The following is a 21202-nucleotide window of genomic DNA, read 5'->3' on the forward strand; positions in this document are numbered from 1 at the left end:
GTCCATTCATGTACATAATTATACTGTTTAAACAGTATGATATATAGAAGTAAAAAGGTTTAAATTAAATGACTGCAAGGACACCATAAACTCTTTCTTCATTTTTGCTTGGTGTCGCGGCGGCCCATTGGCAAACCCAGTGACATAATAAATGAATACCTGATTAGTAGCTGGCAAGAAATTGTCTATTCTTAAAACATCTTTAATTTTTGGCATGTCAAACAAATTCTGAACTGAGTGTAACACCACACTGGGCCACTCCTCCAGATGAAAAGTCTCTAGTCGTTTGAAGGATTAAAGCGGTGGAAATCTATTGTATTTTGCAGTTTCCTCTCAGAATGTAAACATCCTGGTTCTCAAAAAAAACATAACTAGCACTTGTATACATTTATGTGAGAATATTATGAGCCTGCACATAATATTTTAAAATTGTATTATATATTTCAGTCATTATCTGATCATAGAGAGCAGTCAGAAAAGACTCCCCATACCATGAATCTACCAGCATGCTCAACAGTTGACAGTATTGCTTATAGGTTGACACATGACTTACACTAAGGAGAAAACAGCAGAAGAAACCAGAAATTCTATTAAACAGGTTTTAAATGTATATGATAATGGTTAAACTCTATGAAAGCTAAGTCAAGTGGCTTATGTTGGAGGGAAAGAAAAATAAATCTAAAGCTAGCAGGCTCCTCTCTTGTACCAAATTCAAATACCTAAATACAGAATTTGTTTGACTAACTGCGGTCACAAGTATAGACTATAGTTTAGAAGGAACGTTTAGCTAAATGTAGTTATGAATATATGCCCAGTGTAAAAATCTCAAAATGCTGTTAACTAACTTTAAATTAACTTTTTATGAGTTCCTTGAAAACTGTCCATGGTATTCACAAGTGTATTTTCCAGAGCTCTTAAAATTTAATCAGTTACCCTTTTTGTTGTAATAACTTGATGTTTTAAGTTATGCTAACTCAAGTTTTCATTGCCCATTATTTAAAAAAAAATTAAAAAACAGTTGCCTTAAAAAAGTTAAGTAAATTCAAGGTATCCTGCCTTACAGTATAACAAAAATATGCCATGTTGTTTTTATTATTGTGTCCACACTGTACACAATTATACTGTTTAAAAAGTATGATATATAAGAGAAAAAGCTTTAAATTGAAAGAATGCAAAGAAACCACAAGCACTTGAAAGGTTTTCTCAGTTGTGTTTAAAATAAGGTCCACACTGAAATAAACCCACTGACCTACTGGCACACCCAGCAGAAGAACCAATCAGAAGCTTCATTTCTGCTTAGAGGCGGATCCCACTGTCAGCAGTTTTGAAGTTATGCTTTGTCAGTCAGATGATGCTCTGATGCAATAAAAGTGATACGCAATTCTCCATTAACTAAGAACTTAATATCCTTATTAACTTATCATCAAAAAAGAGGACATGGTATCAGTATGTCCCACAAAAATAATTTCGGTCAACTTCAACCAAACTCATTAGACTCATTGTTTCTTAATGCCACACCTTTAAAATCACACTTCTGTTTTCTGTATAGAGGGATCGTTGTCTTTATTGTTATGGTGAACAAGACATCACATTATAATTAAAAACAATTTAATTGAGAATTTTAATGAATTGATTAGCCTATAAGATATTTGGCTACACTGAAACCAATAAAATATGAAACCAACCAAATATTAAATACTGGAAAATAAAAAATAAATCTAAGCTAATAACACATTATAATACTATTATGTATTATAAATGTATTATATATATCTTTTTTACATTCTCTTTAAGTCTTTAAAACAAATTCAAAAAGAACAACAAAAAGATAATCTCTATTATAATACATAATAATAACATTATTACTCCAATTATTATTGCTTGTATTACTAGTTTTATTGTGCAATTAGCCTAATAAACTATTATATCCCTCTTTAAGTGTTCATATCTTTTTTATTGTTCAATAAAATGTTGTTAAGATAAGAGAAATAGCAAACAGAGCTCCGCCCACTGCTGTCGGTGACTCGCGCTGTCCTTTTAAGACCCTCAGTCAGAGGCAGCAGCAGCGGCGGTGGCAGTATGGCGGACTGTGTGAGATCCTCTACCTCAGGACAGTCGTCTTCAGCGGACAACATGACCTCTCTGGCGAGAGCCCTCTCCCACACCGCGCTCAGTCAGCTGGACCAGACGGAGGTCTTCCAGTCGCAGTCGTCTCTGAGTCGGGTGGGTCAGGGCAGGAGACGGGCGATCTCCAGCTCTCAGAGCCTGGACTCGCTGGATGTGAGTCCCAGCTCTGAGGCGCGGGTCCTGGTCATCAACACCGGCGGAACCATCGGGATGATGTACCATAATAACGGTAAACACAACAGCGCCTGATACACACAGCCCTGCCGCCCTGCACTCAGCGTGTGAGTGAGTGTGATACTGTACAGCTGGGCTGCTTGTTTATTCAGTGTGTTCTGGCATGAAGCGGTACATATCTGCACTGTAGTGAAGCTGCTAACTACTTACCGCTGCTGATCCTAGCCCTGGCTAACTCTGAGAACATGTGGCACTGCTGCAGCTGCTGCTGAGGGAGCTCTGAATCCTGGCTGCGCTTACATTTCACTTAAAAAACAACAAAAAGCCACAGTTCGTGGTGTGTTGAACCTTTAATTTCTATAACTACGACTGTAACTAGGTTAGCTTAGCCAACCTGCATAATTAGAAGTGTGCAGATTAGCCTGTAGCTCCCTGTACTGTAGCTAGTAAACAGCCTGATGACTCAAGAGTGCACCCGTGAATCAGGAGCTGAGATGTATAAAAAATACTAGAGATCCAAACTTGAGTAAAAGTATAAGTGCTCTATTAAAAAAGTGACTTAGAAGTAGAAGTTGAAGTGTTCTGTTAGCACTGCACTTCAGTAGAAGTACTAGAGTATTCAACATTTGTTGTACTTAAGTATGGCAAGTAGTTAATTATAAATTGTTTTACTCAAATACTTAAAGTAAAAGTACAATATTGTATTATGTAGTTATTACAGAAAGCAGCCTTTCTCCAGGAGCAGTGTGGTTTTTATACATATATATAAGATCAGCTTGATCACTTAATTCACTCAATGATGAGCAACTTCATCAAACCTGGTGACAGTCTATCATGCTGCACTGTAAGCCCCGATAAGTAGAATTTACTTTAAAAAAAGGAGCAAACCGTTTGCCTAAAAAGTTAAGTAATGGGTAATAAAAATTTAAGTAAGCATAACTTAAAACATCAAGTTATTACAACTAAAGAGGAAGTTGATTTAACTGTTTTATTTTTGTTATACTGTAAGAACGGATACATTGAATTCACTTAAATTTCTTAAGGCAAGCGTTTGGCTCAATTTTTTTAAGTAATAGAGACTGAAAACTTGGGTTAGCATAAATAAAAACGTTATTACAACTAAAAAGTGAGATGATTTAACTTTTAATTTACAATTTTACTTAGTATCTTGTGTTCCAAATAAATAAATATGTTGAGTTTTTCTTATTTTTCTTTTGAATTCAATTTTATTTATTTAATAAATATTCACACTGTAAGCCTGGAAAAGGTGAAGTTAGAGGACAAGACAGTTAATCATTTTTAGGATTCTAACGAGTAACAGTGCAGCACTGAAAAACTGTATCTGAGTAAAAGTATTAAACTCATAGAAAATATGTAGTCAGGTAAAAGTGGAAGTAGGAGAAAAATAATACTCCAGTAGATACAGATACAACATTTTAGTTCTTAGGTACAGTAGTGAAGTAGTTTCAAAAGATTTGCTGCAGTTTCCTCATCATATCATATAACCATCTAACTTGACAAAAAACATGGAGTTATTATTGGTCTACATTTACTAAAGTACTCTAAAAGAAGCCTTTATATAGCATACATAAAACATATATGCTATATCAAAAACAAACAGTTTATGGTGTGTTACTTTTTTAAATTCTGTATAAAAACTTTCTACATTTACTTACGGTAAGTATTAGATAGATAGATAGATAGATAGATAGATACTTTATTGATCCCCGAGGGGAAATTCTTGACATCCAGCAGCAGGTGTGTATAGTACACAAAGTTACAAAAAGATAAAAAAATATATAAATGATACATATAAATACAACAAAATAAAAAATAAAATGAAATTATAAAAGTACAGTCTTTAGTGTGTGTGTGTGATGTAAAATGGAGGTAGTGCAGTTGAACACAATAGACAGCGAACACCAGTTGATGTGCATAAAGTAAGGATAAGGATAACTGATGTCCGCCATACAGAAAGTGCAAACACAGTTATATAATAATTTAAATTTAGCAGTGCAAATGATACATAAACAGTAGATGAATGAACTAGTGAATGAACTACTAGTGCAAAAAAGGGTAGAACTATAAAAATAGTGTTATGGGCATCAGCATGATAGTGTGACCATAGATGGGGGTATGTCCATGGTGTGGCCAGAATTGCTGGAAAGAAAAGGTGTCACAGAGTCTTCAGTTTGCTGTGCTGAGATGAGTTGAAAAGTCTTATGGCCTGAGGGACAAAAGACTTTCGAAGTCTGTCTGTGGAGCAGGACTGGGACAGCAGTCTGCCGCTGAATGAGCTCCTCTGCCTGGTGATGGTGCTGTGCAGAGGGTGGTGAACATTGTCCATGATGTTCAGCAGCTTGCTGAGGGCTCTCCTCTCTGCCAGTGGTGTTAAGGACTCCAGCTCTAGTCCCAACACAGAACCAGCTTTCCTCACCAGCCTGTTCAGTCGTCCAGCGTCCCTCTTGCTGATGCCTCCCCAGCACACTACAGCGTAAAAGAGGACGCTGGCTACCACAGACTGGTAGAACATCAGCAGGAGTTTCTGGCAGATGTTAAAGGACCCAAGCCTTCTGAGGAAGTACAGTCTGCTCTGGGCCTTCCTGTAGAGGGAGTCAGTGTTCACTGACCAGTCCAGCCTATCGTCCAGGTGCACACCAAGGTATCTGTAGGACTTGACCACTTCCACATTGACCCCCTCGATGGAGATTGGCTGCTGAGCAGAGGGCCTGGACCTTCTGAAGTCTATGCACATCTCCTTGGTTTTGGAGATGTTCAGCTGTAGATGGTTCGTTTTGCACCAAACCACAAATTCCTCAACCAGGTTTCTGTACTCCCTCTCATCACCATTACGCACACACCCCACGATTGCAGTGTCGTCAGAGAACTTCTGCATGTGGCATGACTCCGAGTGGTATTTGAAGTCTGATGTGTACAGTGTGAACAGGACTGGAGAGAGAACAGTCCCCTGTGGTGCTCCTGTGCTGCTGATCACTGTGTCAGAGGAGCAGTCCCTGATCCTGACATGTTGTGGTCTCCCAGTAAGGTAGTCAGTGATCCAGGTGACCAGGTGCATGTCCACCTCCATCTTCATCAGCTTGTCTCTCAGTAGTAGGGGCTGTATGGTGTTGAAGGCACTGGAGAAGTCGAAGAACATGACCCTCACAGCACCTCCCCCCTTGACCAGATGAGAGTGAGCTCTGTGCAGAAGATAGAGGATGGCATCTTCCACTCCCACCTTTTCACGGTACGCAAACTGCAGTGGGTCCTCAGCATGGTGGACCTGAGGTCTTAGGTGGTCCAGCAGCAGTCGCTCCATGGTCTTCATCACGTGAGATGTCAAAGCAACCGGCCTGTAGTCATTCAGCTCCTTCGGGTGTGCCTTCTTAGGAACTGGAACGAGGCAGGTTGTCTTCCACGTGGCAGGAACTCTCCCTAGACGCAGACTCAGGTTAAACACATGTTGGAGGGGCTCACCCAGTTGAACAGCACAAGCCTTGAGCATTCTGGGGCACACTCTGTCCGGGCCAGCTGCCTTCCTGGGGTGAAGTCTCCTCAGCTGTCTCCTGACTTGGTCTGCAGTAAAGGTTGGTGGACTGGAGGAGCTGATTTGTCTGCTAGCTGATAGTGTTGATGGTGGTGATGATGATGATGAAGAAGATGGTGGGGGTGAGGGTGATGGTGGTGATGATGATGATGAAGAAGATGGTTGGGGTGAGGGTGATGGTGGTGATGAAGATGGTGGAGGTGAGGGTGATGAAGATGATGATGGAGGTGATGAGGGTGGTGGTGGTGGTGGTGGTGAAGATGGAGGTGAGGGTAATGGTGGTGATGATGATGATGAAGATGGTGGAGATGGAGATGATGATGGTGGTGGCGGTGGAGATGGAGATGATGGTAAAGGTAAAGCTGCAGGGGGGTAGAAGGAGGGGGCAGCAGGAGCAGGACAGTCAAACCTGTTGTAAAAGTTGTTAAACTGGTTTGCTCTGTCCACACCCCCATCTGCTGGGTTGCCGCTGTTGTTCTTGCACCCAGTGATGGTTTTCATCGCACCCCAGACTTCCTTCGTGTTGTTATTGAAGAAGCATTCCTATAGCATTTATAAAACATAAATATACTGAAATAAATGTAAGTCAAGTCAGTATACATGCAAAAGCAAGCATAAATGTTGATTCATGAAATAAAAATAACGAGAGAATTAAAAATAGATAGTATGACAGTGTTTTGGAGTTCTAATAAAAAAAGTTAAACTCATAATATTTTTAGGAAAATAGTCGTACAAAATGGCATTTCGATAACAAAGTCGTAATATCACATGAATAAAGTAATACTGTTTTGTGAATAATGTCAGAATATTTAGAAAAGAAAAATCATAATATTCTGAAAATAAAGTTCTCTTTTTTTTTTTAAGAAATAAGTGGCATACTACCAAAAAGTCACATTATTATGGTCAAACCCTTTGCAAAAAGGGATATTAACCACCTCATGTTAAAATAAGGATTTTGGTATCAATAAACCAATAAAAAAATACTTCTAGTCCATAAGCACCACATTGTTATAGGTATAAGATGCTAAAACAGTTGTGTAAATTATTATATAGAATTCAGAAGCAGGCGGACTTGGAGGAAATTTATTCTATACTTTCATTATAACAGAAAAGCATTTAAACAGACAGTGCAAGTGAGGCACCTGCTCCTCCATAGTTTTTTTTCCAAAATCATGGGTCTTTTACGGTGGCCGAGAAAGCCCAACGCAGTGCAAATTGAAAAGCGCTGCAAAAGCACAAAACACATCCATCAAAATTACAACACAGGCGCAGCAAATAGAAAAACGCGCTGCAACTAGAAAAACGCGCTGCAAATAGAAAAACGCGCTGCAAATAGAACCACAACACAACGGAAGTGAGTCACAACACAATGGAATTTTCCCGGGGGACCTTAAAAGATACTGTACCAGCTAAGCTGCGTCTTCAGTAACGTCTCGGACTTCACTATGTGTACAAAGGACAATAAGTGGCAAACAAGGCGTTTTGTGAAGCAGAACTTTTAATAATATGCACACAACCGTGGTAATCACAGGTAATAAACATAACTTACTTTTCAGAAGCTTGTTTGCCACTTATTGTCCTTTGTATACAGCTGGTACAGCATCTTTTAAGGTCCCCCGGGAAAATTCCGTTGTGTTGTGACTCACTTCCGTTGTGTTGTGGTTCTATTTGCAGCGCGTTTTTCTATTTGCAGCGCGTTTTTCTATTTGCTGCGCCTGTGTTGTAATTTTGATGGATGTGTTTTGTGCTTTTGCAGCGCTTTTCAATTTGCACTGCGCTGGGCTTTCTCGGCCACTGTAGTCTTTTATTCCATTTTGTTGCATTCACTGTCTGTACTGTTCAAAGACTGCTTTCTACTATGTTTTTGGAGCATTAGAGCTTAGGATTTGTTTGCTTTTAGTGTCAAGAGTATTAGTGTGGTCAGTATGTTGAACGATCACCACCCCATCGCATCACCGACTCTTCCCAAAAAGTGCTGAATGAAGCACCATCATTCCAGAGAACACAGTTCCACTGCTCCACAATTTAAACCACTCTACATTGTACTTTCTGCATTACTACAGACTCAAAACAACAGTTTATAAGAATTTAATTTCTACTTCTCAACCACAGTTCCTGTTTGTAAGTCCTAAGGTTGTGTTTGAGAGTAAACGCTTCTTCCTCAGCATTGTGTTTACCAGCCTTAACCCATATTTAGACTCTCCAGTGGCCGTTTAAGTTACACTCACACCCAGCTGATATAGGTCACTCCTCTCTGTGACTTCAAGGACCACTCCAGCCATGTGGAAAACTACCTGTTACTGATTTCTGTGACAGTTTCTGAAAGCACCTAATTGATTTAGGTTGTCTGACATTGATTAACAGAATAACTGATTCACTTAGAAACTTAAAATATTATATCTAGTATGTGTAATAAGCACTGATGAGTGCAAAGTGTGCAGTCATTGTTAGATGGTATATATCCCTGAGGAAATGGGTGTTTAACAAGCCAGACACAACCACAGCACATTATTCAATTTGTGATATGGACTTGAACGGCTTCTGCTGTATTCTGCTTCATGCTTTCTTTGTAATAGTAATGCTGATATAAATACAACAATGTGAAATGTCAGTGCTGTTTTCATGATTAAGCGTGTTCTGTTTATAGTGTGTATAATTAACCCACTGTGTGTTCCATGTGTGTATCTCTCTTCCTACATCTTTTTCTTTTTCATAGTGCTGTGTCCGGAGCCAAACGCCCTGGTCAAAGCCCTGCGCAAACTCCCCATTCTGCATGATGAACAGTACGCTCAGCAGACCAGGCTCTATGAGTTCTTTGAGCACGCGGAGAACACACTAGTGCTACCGTGAGTGTGCACCCAAACACACACACCATTTTATAAAAGCATGGTGCATCATGTTTATAATTTTTTTATTTTAATATATATATATATATATATATATATATATATATATATATATATATATATATAATATATATTTTTTTATCTAATTCTGGGATCATTCTACATAAACATATTCCAATTTTGATATAGTTTTGTTGTAGCTGACACATTAAATTAAATTGATTACACTCTATATATTATATATATTATTTAAATAATATAATAAAGCATTTAAGTATCAATGCTCTAAACGACAATATTTTTATTTGGAATTTGGGAGAAATGTTGTCTGTAGTTTTAAGAATAAGACTACCATGTTCATTTTACTCAAACATATAACTATAAATAGCAAAATCAGAGAAACTGATTCAGAAACTGAAGTGATCTCTAATTTTTTTCCTGTAGTAAATGTGTAGTCTGGTGATTGTAATTGGGCCATAATTGGTAGGGAGATGCTGGTCTCCCGACCAACACACAGCAGGAATTTATGGCCTAGTCTGACACAGTGATCATTGTGAAAGACAAAGCTTTTGCGTTGTCTGGCTCCAGCATTAGGCAACAAAACGTATGCAGACAATGTACCATTTTATACAGATTATGCAGATTATATATTTATCTGCCAAAATGTGTGCAATATCATTTTGCACATATTTAAAAACATTGTAATTACAGTCAACAAGTAACTGTAAACAATGTTTGTACAGTTTTTCAGCATGTAATGTTCAATGTTGGTCCAAAACAATGATATTTATAGTCTGTCCATAAAATTGCTACAAAGGTACAATTGTTTTATAGTTTAAGTTTAATTTGACAAAATATAGTGTTTAAATAACATTTAATTTACATTGATTAGCCATAACATTAACACCACCTGCATGAACTCCACAAGACCTCTGTTCTAAGAAGATCCTCGTAGTCCTCTGTTGATGTGGGGCCTCCATGCCTGGATTTTATGGAGATGTTCTGTTCCAGTGTTCCAGTGTCCTAGTCCACTGTGCTTGTCCATTTTTTTTATCTCCAAGAAGTGACTGTTCATTTACTGCTTAGTATATACGACCCATCCCCAGATGCCACTGTGTTTTGTTTTTCACTTTACCTGTCAGTGGTATTAATGTTATGGATGATAACTGTACATGCAATCACTTAACTGAACTTGTGTTTTGTGACCAGTAGAGGGAGCTGTTATCTTATGTTTGTGCATTTGACCTGACCTCCTTCTCACCCAAAACATCCTTCACTAACTCCCTTTAAATCTGTATGTGTTATTTTGACAGGAATCCATCTCACCATGCTGATGAACTATTTCATGGGTCCTGTAGTACTGGTAGCATAATGTTTGCCCTTGCGGGTTGGCCTTGTGTGTATGCGCTTGTGTGTGTATATATATATATATATATGCGGGTAGATATATTTGCTTGATTTGTTTAGAAAAAATATTAGTAGTTAAGTAGTTATGTGGGTTATGTGTAGAATTAGTCGTTTCCAAAATGCTCAGTATGTCCTGGACTAAAATTTATATATACTGTATATATTTTGGCTCAAATTAAAGTTTCTCGAAAGTGATCGATCTTAGCAAATAAGACCTTGAGAAAAAAATCAATAGAAATTTTAAATTAACATTTATTATAAATATATACATAAAATGTATATGTAAAAAGAAAAAAATGAAAATTCTTTAACTTTATTAACATAAAGTTAACTTAGTCAAATATTAAATGTGTTCAGGTAAATATCACTAAACAGATTCTAAAATCAGACAGGCTAAAAATATGTTCTCAGCAGTGGCAAAATAATAATTTACAAGCATACGACTTCTGAAATAAACTGAAATATAAACTCATATCGCAAAATATTGAGAAGTATTATTGTTATTATTAAACGTTTGAGCACTTTTGGTAAAATCACATGATAATTGTTAATAATAAATTAATAAATAGGATTTTGTTCACTACAGAGAGTGCACACTAAGCAAGCATACTTTAACTATTTAATTAATTTAACATATTGCAAAGACTTGCTACATAAATGTGAACAATAAAATATGTGTAAGTTTCTGTAGAAGATTTAAAAAATAATTTTTTTATGCACATTTTGGAGACTCGTCTCAATGTTTAAAAATGTAAACATTTTGGGAATAAAATCATAATAATATGTATATAAATAAATAAGTAGGCTTGGTAAGGCATTAATTTGGGGGTTGGTTCTTGTACTGCGTTAGTTACAGAGGTACAATGACGAACGTTCTTAAGAACTTGTTAACAACATACTAACCATTACAAACTCTTTGGTAAGTATTACATGTCAGTCCCTAAAACACCAGACAGTAAAGCAAGTGCAGATATAAGTGACAAATGACATCCTTTTGTTGTTGTTTCTGTTCATTTGGCAGTATCACATAATAACCATGCTGTGAACCAAGCAAAAATCACTTACTTTACATTACATACACAACTTCTTTCTATATACCTATATATTTAAATCTGCCCCTTCAGTGACATTAGGCTGAAATTTGTGTACAGCTGCGGTTCAGGTTAAGCCACAGTGTGACCCAGCGTGATTCACTGCACTGACCAGTAGAAAGAGCTGGAGTCTAAGCTCCTGTAGTGCAGATTCAAACATGTTTGATCTCAAAGTGTGCATGCGTGGAGTCTTGGTGAGCTGGCTGGTGCAGTGTCTGGTTTCAGAGGACCAGATGGGGCCAGATACTCAGCTTGGAGCGTTTTCTCTGGGTCAGGAGAGATAGAGTCAGTGGGGTGTCCCTACATGGCTAATCTTCAAGCATACAGAGACATGAAGGTCAGGGTTCTATAGGCTAATACACCAAATCTCACAGAGGCTACGTGCCAGACCATTTAATATGATTATCAGCTGCATACCCATTTGCCTTTTCTGATGAGTCAAAGGAGAGTATAAAAATGATCAAATCTGATGTTTAAAATGACTCCCTATAAAAAGGTCATTAGAAAGGTGAAGTTGATTAGTTTTAAGTTGAAAAAGTTGCAGTAATATTCAGTATATCGTCTTCCAAAATCAAAATTTTAAATGAGAAATGATCCTGCTTTTGTTAGAGTAGCTGTCTCTACTGAGGGGCTTTGTACTTCTCAACCCCGTATCTGTCATTATGCTTTCATTATGTTTTTTGCTCCAGAGTTAAATAGTCCTATAGGGCTGCAGCTCTCGTTTATTTTAGTATCAAGTACTCTACTGAAAAATCGATTTGATTAATCGAGTATAAACATAACGAAAAAACATATTTGTTTGCTTAAAGAGTAAATAAAAATACACAAGAGAAAACAAGACATTTCACTGAATAATGAATGACCAATTGATTTCCTTTTTTAGGAAGTTATATTTTTAAAATGCACAACATACATTTCCAAACTGCAAACACAAATAGAAATAAATAAAGGAATAATAATAATTTAATAATTAGTACTTTAATAAATTAAGTTTAATTATTTTCAACAAGGATTTCATGTAAGTATCAAAAATCTAGGTAATTAATCAATAAAAAAGGCATAAATATTTGCATAATGTTGTACATCTTCTGAACAGCAGAGATGTAGCAAGTTCGTCTCACCAAGCCGGTGACGTGTATTTCTTTATAAACTTCTCAGCGCTGTATTCACTTACATAAAGCCTAGAATTGTCTGTTTTTATAAACTAACCACACATTAGACAGTATTACTATTAATCAGCGCTCCACAGCGCTGATGTTAAGTTATTGGGGGTACATTAATGTTAATTCGTTGATTCGTTAATGTTAATTCATTGATTCGTTATGTTACATTAACCTTCTCTCAGCTCCACCGCTAACGTGTCCTCGGCTGAGACGGTTCAAGCATTAAAGCGTGCTGTTGTGGGAGGCAAGAGCCATGCTGCACCGATTACACGCTGTCCAGCCTAAATGCTCCATTATTTTTGGCATTTTTTCTCGTAAGTTGTAGCTCTTTTCCCCGCGCCCCTTCAAAATACATCCGCCGCGTGCTCCTTCTTCCTGCGCGCGGGTGACGTAACGCTGAGCGCGTCACATTAAAAGCGCGAATTACCGCGCGCTGAGTTTTTTAATTAAATAAACGATTACTCGAGGCACAGAAAATTACTCGATCACTTTTTTTAAATCGAGCAACTGGAATTACTCGAGTAATCGTTTCACCCCTATAGTGCTACTTTATTGTCCTTATTTCTCTACAGATACTAGACAGGCTGTATGTGTGCATTTGCACATCTGTGTAATGTAAAGTAGCTACAAAAATATGTGGATATATGGGGAAGTTTTCCAGACAAGCATTTTCTTGTACCTGTATTTTTTGCACTAATAAGGTGCACATAAAATCCTTTAATTTTCTCCAAAAAAATTAGTGCGCCTTATGTATGATTCAATTTACAAGTCAGATATTAATGAGCAGTAAAGCCACTCCACTGAAGCACAGCGTTATACAGGAGTTTCAGTTTAGTTTTTCAGCACCAGGGCTGCAGTATCATTAGCATTAGCCGCTAACCGCTATTTCCCCATTCAGAGGTGAGTATTATTGGCCTGTACCCTGCTGATAACCCTGGCTAGCACTGCTGGAGCAGCATTAGCGTTATCTGCTAACCACGCTAGCTCTTTTGCAGTTTAGAGGGAAGTATATCTGACTGTAGCCTGCGCATTTACAGTGTTAAAACAAGCTACATGGAACATGGGACGAACCGGCAGATGTAACCCTTCTATCTCTGTGCCCAGTGTGTCTTAATATATGAGTGTGTGTGTGCGAGCTAACACTAAGATAAGTAGTTTGTTTGTAGTCTAGTTTTAAATTAACAAAATGTGTGGTGCTTGTGGCTAATACTAGAACATTGGTGAGTAGAATAGGCTTTTATGATTTACACACAACTGTGCTGAGTAGCTACTAAGATGTTTGGTTCAGTAATACTGTATGTACTCTTTAGATTTAAATAACACAGAACTGATTAACGCAGTGTGATTAGTCCGATTATTTGTAGTGTTTTGCATCTATTTTCAGCTTAATTGTGCTTGTATAGAGAAAAACAAGTAAGCAACACATGCTATGGGCAGTTATAACTGGGAAACTGCCTCATAGTAACTTATATGTGCTTAAATTAAAAGCTAGTCCACAGAGTTCCACATTAAATGCTGTTTAAATGCCCAGAAGACATTTAAATGGGAATTGTTCTCATATTTAGTGAGAAAATAAGTAATCTCTTATCACTCTGTTAACTGTGTGATTGAGCCCATTAACCCTCCCTGGCACTCTGTGTAGTGCAGTTCTGTAACAAATTAACTATTAGTCGACTCTGAAATTTGAAGTCAGCTTTTTTTTAATAATCAGCATTGTCGATTATGTTGAGTAAATGTTGTAGCCCTTCTCTCCTGGTGTTTATTTAGTTCTCTTTCTCTCATTTGTCTCTTTACTCTGTGTTTTTCTCTCTCTATCTTTTTCTGTTTCTAGCACTCATTCTCTCGTTTCCAGCATTCGTTTCTCTCGCCCAGCTCAGAATATGCTAATATCCTCCCCCTCCCTGCCGCACCCATCCCAACATTGTTAGATAAATGAATAATTGGCGATTTGAATACATTGTCTTTTTCCTGAGGCGCCCATCCTTTAAGAACATCAACAACATATGTTTGGGGCTGCTCTTGTGACTGGAGGCTAATTAGAGTGCTAGCTGAGGCCCAGCTCATCAGAGAGTTGTTGGAGGAGGTAGGAGGGATAGGAGGTGTGTGTATGTGTCAGTGTACTTGAGTGCGAGTGTGTATGTGTGTGTGTGTTTCTCGCCCCCTCCCTCCCCCGCTGTTCTATTGAAATACTGAACAAGGCTTGAGCCGTGCTCCTCTCCATGTCTATATTAGACGGCGGGGTTTTTTGGGGTGAGGGGAGCATTTCAATAGGAGAGATTAAGGCGGCCTTTTCATTGAGCCGTAAGCAGCCCTGCTCCTCCGATAGCTCATCTGTGCACTGGAACATGCCACGTCCAATCCAGCACCACTTACGGGCCCCATTAATATGGATGTGGGGGTTTAGGGTGCACTGGCCCCTTTTAATTAGAACATGGGGGTCGTGCTAGAGGAGCGCTCTTCGTGTTTAGGTGCCGGATGCCCCCCAGCACCGCTTTCAGCACTGCAAACCCCCATGAGCATGAGCCTTCCTCCCAACAGTGAGAAAGAAGGATGCAAGTTTTGAGCACTCTTAAAATGAAGACTAAAGCTGTGCATTGGCAAGAATTATAGCAATACAATATGTATCACAATACAGGGGTTACAGTGTAAAATATCTTGAAGTATAGCAATACTGTAGGTGATATATTGGAATTGTTTAAATCAAATATTTGAAACAGTCTGTCAAAGTATAAAAAACACATAATATTCATAAAATCTGAGTTAAAAAAAATATGTTTTTCACCCAGAAAGAGTACAACACTTCAATAGTTTTTGTCTTTGAAAGTCTTTGAAAATTGCTGCAGTATTCAAAAACAAAATATGGCAATTTGATATCGATATTTTAAGATGCTAAAAATGGTTTTGGCAACTGTAGAAAAGACAATTTTATTTTTTCTTGAACATAATACCAGAAACAGCATATAAAAGTTGAAGGTGCTAGAAACATACGTAAGCTTGGACACCTTCTCCTCTTATAGACTGTTTTCTGGCTCCTTTTGATTTGAAGCATCTCTAGGCACCCCGCTGATTTAAGCATAAGGCCTCTGAAATCAGGTTTGTTTCGCTTCCCATCCAGGGTCTTTCCTCATCCCTCACCCTATAGCCCTTTATCTCATTTCCTTCCTCCTTCCAGAAAATCTGAACTCCATCCAACTCTCATGGTTTTCTTAAAGAACCACTTAATGCAAACAAAGGCAGAGATTTAAGAACCTCTATCAAAGTGCTTTTGCCAATTCAGATGTTTTAATTGGCACACTGACTTAACTGAGCTTGTTTAGGTTTGCGCGCATAACCAGGCTGCACTGATTTAAATGTGTCATTCTTTTTTTTTCTAAGCTTGTTATGCTGCCTGAATGGACGTAAGAGTTTGATCTCAAAATTTTCTCAGTTTGTGTCTTTCTCCTGTCTCATTACAGCCTGTCCAAACAGAATAAAAGGATAATGTATACAGTTATTGAATATTCTCCTCTGCTGGACTCCTGCAACATGACAACGGATGACTGGGCTACAATAGGGAAAGATATTGAGGTTTGTATATATTGTGTTGTATGAACTGTTTTTGGAATTTTGAATTTTTCACCCAGTGATTCCCTATGGCACTGTACACACAGCTTCCTTGATTAAAAAGAAGTAGTGTTTAGACTAGCATCATCTGTTTCATACTAATAGATTAATACTTTAATAGATTTTCCCCATTCTTTAATGTGGTCTCAGAAGTGCTTGGACAGTTACATGATAAGCAATTTCATGGTCAGGCATTTTATGTCAAATTAAGCCAACACTTGTATTTTTTGCCTCAAAATGAAAGTTTCTTGAAATGCCTGCAAGCGTATCCATCTTGAGGACGATGTTTCAAAGCACAATTTATACTTTCCAATTGTAGGAGGAGCCACAAAACAAGAATCCCCAATTTTCAAAATAAATATGAAAATGCTTTTAAATTTCCACAGAGCATCTAGTGTTTTTTCCTCTTGATTATAACTCTTTTATAACTTTTATAACTCGATTATAACTTCTGGATCCAGATTCCTTGGACAGATAAATCCAAGAATGATGTGAGTATGGAGTAAAGAATTAAGACTCTAATTACTCATCATCTGTGAAACGTGGTGGAGGCAGTGTTATAGGAGAGCCTTGTTTGACTGACGGTGGAACTGTTAATTAAAATCTTTTTATTGCATGGCCCTAGTGTTGAGTGTTTTTCTCTTGTCTTGTCCATAGAAACACTATGAGAAGTATGATGGCTTTGTTATTCTGCACGGGACCGACACCATGGCCTACACAGCCTCTGCCCTGTCCTTCATGTGTGAGCACCTAGGCAAGCCTGTCATCCTCACTGGCTCTCAGGTATTCGTTTTATCACCAGTCCCATGCTGACATGGCTAGAATTCCTTTTTGTATGTGAAAAATGATCTGAATGATATAAAATAGTACAATTAAAATACTGTCAAATATTATCCAACAGATAATACTAATATTATATCCCCCCTTTATGTGCTGTGTGTTAGAATTCTGCATATCAATCATTTCAATAACAAGATTGTTTGTGGCAGGTACCTATCTATGAAATGAGGAATGATGGGAGAGACAACCTGCTGGGGGCACTGCTGATTGCAGGGCAGTTTGTCATCCCTGAGGTGAGATATCTAAAGTCTGTTATGCTTTTAGGTTGATTAGGCTTTGATATTTTTGTACTTTAAGCCTCTCTATTTAAATACAGTATAACAAAATTGGCAAAGACACACATTTCACACACTTTTGTGTATTGATATTGAGGAGAACTGAATCCAGACTTAAATATGAAATGGCATTTTTTCAATACTCTAATACAAAGATAATGCTACTGGCATATATTTCTATATATTTGTAACTTAATGTAAATAATTAAGTGAGAATCTCAGCAGGTGACTGTTGGTGACTTTTCAGCTTGTCAGTCTGTTGTTCCGTTGATGAATGAGACTGGTTTGCTCTGAGTAGTATCCACCCCCGTGCCACCGGTTGATCGAGTTTGTTCAGTTCACCTACTGATGCAGGGTGTTGCAATGACCCCACTCTGAAGCTGTACTCAGCGGAACCTGCCGTGAAAAAATTAACCAGTAACACTAAATGCCTCGGTATAGTTTTTGCTTGCGGTCTTATGCACATGGGAAAAAAGCTTTTTAAAAGCTTTTAAAGGGATATTCTGGCAAAACATTAATGAACATGATTTTTTTACTCACACCAGAAGGGTTTTTATAGCATTCTAGCCCACACCTAGGCCAATGCGTCCATGTGTATCTTTTCCAGTGAGTCCTATTCTACAGTCAGTACTTCTCTCCAAGGACCACTCAAACTGTATGTGTATTTGTACATCTGTGTCAGTCATAAGTGTAACTTGAAGTAGTTGAATGCATTCAAATAGCATTGAGACTAGCATTACCTGCACTAAAGGAGCTCCAAATACCCAAAATGTCAAGAATGATCTTCTGCATCTTGGGAAATTGATAAATGATGTTAATTTGATTTTAGGTCAAGCAGTTTCTTTAAGCTTGGAAATGTGGTTTGAGCTTCATGCAAACTGTGCGCTTTTTATTTTGAAGAAAGTATGCCAGAGCCTTTAGAAAAAACTGTCAAATCTTATGGTGACATAAAATCTCTGCACACAGGTGTGTCTCTACTTCCATCACAAGCTCTACAGAGGCAACCGTGTCACCAAAGTGGACGCCGGCAGTTTTAATGCTTTTAGTTCCCCCAACCTGCCTGCATTAGCCAATGCTGAAGTGGACATCAAAAGTAATTGCAATCACTTGTACCAACACATACATTTCACAGTAGGCGATGTGTCCCGAGAATTATAGCATGATTTTTCTGGGTATTTTCGCATTAACGATATTCTTGGATGATGACAATATACATGTAACGCTGTGTGAAGGACTGGACGAGGAGAGCGGACGCTAACGCAAGTATCATTTATTAAAGAACAGAAAACAAAACATAAATCAAACAGAAACAGGAGACTAACAGACAGACGGGATTTAACACAGCCGTGACAGACGTATACACGCACAAGAACCGACAGAAACACTAATGACAGAGACGCTTAAATATACACACAAGGCGGGAAGGAGAACAGGTAACACCTGGGGACTGACTAATGAGGGGCGGAGCTACAAATGGACACAGGTGAGTGGAAAAACACTGGCAGAACACAGGGGCACGGGTCACGTGGGACAACACAGGCACAAGGACAGACAGGAAACAGGGCCAGGCGTGACAGAAGCCTCCCCCTAAACGCGCAGCTCCCGAGGCGCGTAAAAACGAACCCCGGGGGCTGGCGGCGGGGAGAGGCTGGGGAAAACACGAGACAAAACCGGGGACTGAAACGGAGACAGGACAGAGGACAAAGACTGGACGGGAGACTGAGACAGGACGGGGAACTGGACGGGTGACGGAGACTGGACGGGGAACTGGACAGGAGACTGAGACTGGACGGGAAACTGGACAGGAGACTGAGACTGGACGGGGAACTGGACAGGAGACTGAGACTGGACGGGGAACTGGACAGGAGACTGAGACTGGACGAAAGACTGGACAGAGGGTTGGACAGTGGACAGAGACGTAGACTGGACAGGGTTCTGGACACTAGACAGGGATGCAGACAGGACAGGACTGGACAGGGGAACAGGGACAAAAACATTGACTGGGATGGACATGAACACAGTGACAGGAACAGGAACTGATACACTACTGGAAATGAGTACTGGGACGCAGACAGAAACTGGAAATAAAACAGGAACAGACACAGGTACAAACACAAACATAGACGGAAGCCCAGGGCTGGGAAAAGTCAATGTCTGAGGGGCCAGCCTGGGCAGAGTTCGAGGGGCTGGAGCAGGAGACCTCGCTGGCTTAGGGACACAGGGCCTAGGGCCAAACTTTGGTCTCGGAGCATGTACAGAGTCAGAGGCGGACGGAGCCGCGGGTACAGGGTCAGGGACAGTGGGTACCACATTGGTGGCAGGCACTGCTGGTGCTGGAGCAGACACGGAGGCTTGAACAGCTGGAGCAGACACGGAGACTTGAGGAGCCTGAGCAGGCGCGGCGGGTGCAGCTTGAGCAGGCGCGGCGGGTGCAGCTTGAGCAGGCGCGGCGGGTGCAGCTTGAGCAGGCGCGGCGGGTGCAGCTTGAGCAGGCGCGGCGGGTGCAGCTTGGGCAGGCGCGGCGGGTGCAGCTTGGGCAGGCGCGGCGGGTGCAGCTTGAGCAGGCGCGGCGGGTGCAGCTTGAGCAGGCGCGGCGGGTGCAGCTTGAGCAGGCGCGGCGGGTGCAGCTTGAGCAGGCGCGGCGGGTGCAGCTTGAGCAGGCGCGGCGGGTGCAGCTTGAGCAGGCGCGGCGGCCGCTAACAGGACTGGAGCAGTAGGCGAGGCTGTAAAGACCGGACCGGAGCTTGCTTCTGGATCAGGATTCGCAGAGCTGGAATCCGTCCGGGCTGGAGAGCTGGAAGTAGGTGGAGCTTGAGAGCGCGGTGGAGCTAGCAGGCTAGCTAGCTTAGCCGGAGCTTCAGAGAGCGGCTTCTCGGAGCGCGGATGAGCCACGGGAATCACACAGCGTAGCGTCCCATCCGCTGGCTTCACGGAGTACGCCGTCTCAGCCGGGAGAGTCAAGGAGCGCGGATGAGCCACGGGAGTCACGGAGCGTGGCGTCCCATCCACGGGCCTCACAGAGCGCGGCGTGGAAACAGGAGGCGGCCAGTAAACAGGTGCGGGATCAGGCAGCGGAAGGCGGGTTGGTGCGGGGAAAGGCTCCTCGTCCTCGGAGCTGCTGGGAGCACAGCCAAGAAAGTCCCACGGCTCCCGGGTAGCCTGGCCTCCTCTGTAAAGAGTACCGAGGCTAACCGCACCAACCCGTATCGCCCCCCCAAAATTTTCTCCGCTCCGGAAATCTTCCACCGGAGAAAGGGAGCGCTGAGAGCGCCGCCGCCCACCTCTTCTCCTCCGGCGCCGGGAAGTGGAGGAGTTTTCAGCCGCATACTCCTCCTGAACGCCGCGAGAGAAGGGAGTGGGTCGGATAGCCAGCCTAGATCCAAAAAAAGGATTACTTGCAGCGTCCATATTTTTGGTCGGTTCTTCTGTAACGCTGTGTGAAGGACTGGACGAGGAGAGCGGACGCTAACGCAAGTATCATTTATTAAAGAACAGAAAACAAAACATAAATCAAACAGAAACAGGAGACTAACAGACAGACGGGATTTAACACAGCCGTGACAGACGTATACACGCACAAGAACCGACAGAAACACTAATGACAGAGACGCTTAAATATACACACAAGGCGGGAAGGAGAACAGGTAACACCTGGGGACTGACTAATGAGGGGCGGAGCTACAAATGGACACAGGTGAGTGGAAAAACACTGGCAGAACACAGGGGCACGGGTCACGTGGGACAACACAGGCACAAGGACAGACAGGAAACAGGGCCAGGCGTGACAATACAACAGAAATATTGTATTAATTTCAATGATATACAACTTATTTAGTATACGCCTAATAGTTTCAAACATTTATTAAATCTGTAAGCTTCTGTCTATATTGTAAACCAAATACCAACACTGACTTTTGAATGAAATACTAATCATATGAAAATAATAATGTAACATAAAAAATAATGCAATGCAACATAAATCTACCAAACAAATAATCTGCAGGATATTTATCGAATGCATATAAACTGCAAACATAAACAAATATATAAAAACCAACATTAAAGCCTGTATCATTATATGGATTTTTTAATGCTGTAAAAAATGTTATGGCACATCTGTACATGACCT

General features: G+C 40.2%; 1 protein-coding gene across 5 annotated transcripts in view; it reads left to right on the forward strand.

Annotated features, from left to right (window-relative positions):
* Positions 1–2031: 2031 nt before the first annotated feature.
* Positions 2032–21202, forward strand: part of aspg (asparaginase homolog (S. cerevisiae)) — a 35374-nt gene continuing 16203 nt past the window's right edge. For 2 of the 5 annotated variants that reach the window (XM_022672941.2, XM_022672942.2), the window contains exons 1-7: positions 2033–2356; positions 8565–8694; positions 10008–10043; positions 15811–15922; positions 16616–16741; positions 16948–17031; positions 18040–18166. In XM_022672941.2, coding sequence (XP_022528662.2) covers positions 2080–2356; positions 8565–8694; positions 10008–10043; positions 15811–15922; positions 16616–16741; positions 16948–17031; positions 18040–18166 — 892 coding nt within the window. In that variant the 5' untranslated portion in view covers positions 2033–2079. Of the gene's footprint in view, positions 2357–8564; positions 8695–10007; positions 10044–15810; positions 15923–16615; positions 16742–16947; positions 17032–18039; positions 18167–21202 lie in introns of all 5 variants that reach the window. The other 3 variants (XM_022672940.2, XM_007253789.4, XM_007253791.4) reach the window with 3 other exon arrangements.

Source organism: Astyanax mexicanus, chromosome 14 (assembly GCF_023375975.1).
Source record: "Astyanax mexicanus isolate ESR-SI-001 chromosome 14, AstMex3_surface, whole genome shotgun sequence".
NCBI lineage: Eukaryota > Metazoa > Chordata > Actinopteri > Characiformes > Acestrorhamphidae > Astyanax > Astyanax mexicanus.